Here is a 3,489-nt window from a genome sequence, read left to right on the forward strand (position 1 = left end):
AAAAATTTTCTGGGGGCAGACAACCCGAAAAGCGCCGTCCTTAACGTGTTAAAGATTTAGGTACGCGAGAGGTCGGCGACGGTCAAGGGATACTCAAAAAAATTTAATATCTTAATGCTAACTGACCTGATTCTGCAAAAAAAAAAAATTATTTTAAAGCAAATTGCCATAAATTACATGGATATCTTGTTTTAATTCATTTAATAACTCATTCTAAATTAATAATTTAGTGAAAATGTTTCATCGAATAATTACTTCTGATAATTAGTTAAATCATTATCATTAACACATAATTATTTAGTTTAATTCTATTGTCACGTGTTGCATTGAGTTTAGTAAGAAATATAAATTTCTAGAAAAAAATATCTGTTTCTCATAATACATTGTAAATCAGTCATTTTTGTATTATTGCTTCGAAGCAATAAAATGTTACCCTTCGAAATTTGGGAGGAATTTCTCAGAAATAAATTAAAAAAAAAACAACAAATATAATTTATTAGTGGGTCTATATTGAAATCCTGACAATCAAATTCCCGACATAGTAAAAATCCCGATTATTATTTTATCGTGATTAAGAAATCTCAGATTTACGAATATTAAATGCAATATTCCTAATTAGTTTTATTATACACATCAGAGTTTTCATTGAGAAAAAGTCAACTATGCAACTAATTATTATTAACTAAGAGTTACATTCTCCTCTTTAAGTTAATAATTAAGTGATCTTTCTTGGACTCTTCAAGTAAGACCATGTTTATACTTCAACCCTCCAATTAAGACTCTTTTCTCCCTTCGGTCCTCTAATTAAGACTAAATTATGTAATACAAAAATGTAACTATTTCAAAGAGGGACTGCGTAGGAGGTATGGAAATCAGTTTTGACCTTGTGGAAATTAAAACCGTTTCATTATCTAATTTTTATGTTCCTACCCAAATATCTAAGGACAAAAGAAGGCTGTTGATAAAATAGACGCAGTTATACAATACTTCGTAACAATACTTCGAAATATTCCACAAGTTATATTAACACGATTTGAAATAATTAAGAGGAAAGTAATAGATCTAACAAATATACATATTTATTATACAATAGATGATAATAAAATGGTCGGCCACTACTACAGTTCCTAGTATTAGTGGTCATTCTAGTTGCTTCTTAGAATTGTTTGTGATAACAACATTTCCAAACTTGTATTTAAAGATGTTATTTGTGTATATTTTTTGTGCAAAATTTAATAACAATCAAAGAATAAAAATAACCATAGATATGAAAAGCAAAATCATTGAATTATTTGAAATATTTCTTTAAATTAATAATTGTTTTATGTAATTCATTAAAAAGTTTTTGTTTATAATATATACATTTTAATTGTGATACAATTAACATTTAATAAAAGGTAGGAGGAATTATTGAAAAATCTGAAATTTAATTTGTGGAAATTGTTACTAACTACAAATAATGAATATCGCTTTGATTGATATTGATATAATAATAAATAATAACGATATTTGGTTACTAACGAAGAAAAGTGCAAAATAATAAAACTCACATGAAAAAAAAAATTATATTATTAATTATTCCTCTGAAACTAAAAAATGTATACATTTATTTATAACAAAGCAATAGCACAGTTTGAGACAATTTACAATACAAATAATAATTATTATAATTAACCGTTGCCAAGTTTATGCGTTCTCTGTTCGCTAATTACTTAAAAATATTTTTCAATTTCAATATTGGGGGTAATAAAAGAAAAATAAAGTTTTACTAGGAAATCATTATTTCCCCCTCTTTTTTTTACGGAAAAACACACCATATTAGGCAGGTAACCTGGACGTAAACTTTAACAAAATCATTCTGAAACCAACAGTGTTAGTTGCAACATCAGTAATACTTTTGCTTCATTTTACTTAGCTTCTTGAGTATGAATATGAACAACAACGCTTTGCAAGCCGAAGAATTGGTAACATTGAAATCAATTTACGGAAGTCAATGGAAAGAGAATGATGTAGTCGAGAATTTGTACAGCATCAACATTGCTAAAGACGTTGAATTATACATCACTTTGAACTCTTCGTATCCATTGGAAGGACCACCATCGTATGACTTGTTGGCACCCATATTGACGAAAAACGTTAAATACATCATAAATTGTGCACTCGATGAGATCTACTTGTAAGTATAAATTGTCTGAAAGGAAACATTTCAGAATAGTTTAATAATTCTATGTTTTTAATGCAGTGATAATATTGGTGGACCAGTGCTGTTCCAATCGATTGAAAGGATCAAGGATATTGTCCAGAAAGAATGCAAATACAAAGGCAAAAAAGATAAGAACAACAACAGCAACGGAAAGAAGAAAACAGACAACAAACTGAAGATAACGGGAAAGCAGTCAAACGTAAAATACAACATCATCCATGGAGAGACCATTGAAGACAGGAAGAGCATCTTCCAAGGTCACGTATGCGTTGTCAATTCAGAGGAAGACGTCAAGTAATTATTACCTTACTGAAAGTGTTAATTTAAAATTTACGTTTATTTCTTTTTGTTTGTTTTAGGAACGTAATAAAATTGCTTCTGCAGAACAAGAAAATCTCTCAAGCGAAGCACAACATCTCCGCTTATAGAATTACAAAACCGAACGGTGTCTTGCTGCAAGATTGTGACGACGATGGAGAGAATTTAGCAGACGGACGTTTGATGCATCTCCTTCAGATACTGAACGTTATGAATGTTGTTGTCATAGTGACCAGATGGTACGGAGGAATTCACCTGGGCAAAGACAGATTCAAGCACATCAACCATGCAGCCAGATTGGCTTTGCAAACCGGAGGTTTCGTCTAATTAAAGAATAGTTACTTAATCATAGTTACAATTTTCAATTGCATATATATAAATCTTTATTATATTGTTAATTTAAAATAAAATGTTGAATAATTAATATTACATATAAATAATTTATTTTTTCCTTGCACTCTTGGAAGAGCCAATATTTATCTCCATTAATATATTTGAATACATCCCAACCACAGAGTCGAACCGAAATAATCGGATTTTTTAGCAAAACCGAAAATAAGATCGTTTCTGTGTTACGTATCGAACGTTAAATTTTAATTTCAACTGGAATTGAACCGTACTTTTTAGACGAATGTGAAACGATAAACATTTACTTGGAACGTAACCGTGAACTGGAACGAAATTATTTTCAGTTCAACTCTTTGGTCTAAATTGAAATTCTGACAATCAAATTCTCGACATTCGAAATCCCGACATAGTACAAATCGCGACAACCATAATTCCGACAGTATTATTTTATTATATTGATATAGACGTAAAACAAATGAATTTAGAAATGAGCGTTGTTAGTTGTCGGGATTTTGATCCAAACCGTTTATTAGTGTCAAATTCAGGGTTCCGCAAAATGTTTGATAAATTATTTGAAAGATTTCTTCTTAACATTTATTCAATTATTTTTGTTATTAATT

At 29.6% G+C, this 3,489-nt stretch overlaps 1 protein-coding gene across 1 annotated transcript; it reads left to right on the top strand.

The window, feature by feature from the left end:
- Positions 1–1,925: 1,925 nt before the first annotated feature.
- On the top strand, positions 1,926–2,848 carry LOC108561948 (protein IMPACT-like). The gene is made up of 3 exons (XM_017920103.1): positions 1,926–2,176; positions 2,243–2,497; positions 2,563–2,848. Exons 1-3 carry the CDS (start codon positions 1,926–1,928, stop codon positions 2,846–2,848), a joined length of 792 nt encoding a protein of 263 aa, XP_017775592.1.
- Positions 2,849–3,489: the final 641 nt, after the last annotated feature.

This window comes from Nicrophorus vespilloides, unplaced genomic scaffold (genome assembly GCF_001412225.1).
Source record: "Nicrophorus vespilloides isolate i.1.1-1 unplaced genomic scaffold, Nicve_v1.0, whole genome shotgun sequence".
NCBI classification, from domain to species: domain Eukaryota; kingdom Metazoa; phylum Arthropoda; class Insecta; order Coleoptera; family Silphidae; genus Nicrophorus; species Nicrophorus vespilloides.

Bases quoted from the DNA above. Each gene is read 5' to 3' on its own strand.
- LOC108561948 (XM_017920103.1), top strand. From the start codon at position 1,926: ATGAATATGAACAACAACGCTTTGCAAGCCGAAGAATTGGTAACATTG. The intron at 2,177-2,242 runs GTAAGTATAAAT...TTTTTAATGCAG, and splicing joins GCACTCGATGAGATCTACTT to TGATAATATTGGTGGACCAG. The intron at 2,498-2,562 runs GTAATTATTACC...TGTTTGTTTTAG, and splicing joins AATTCAGAGGAAGACGTCAA to GAACGTAATAAAATTGCTTC.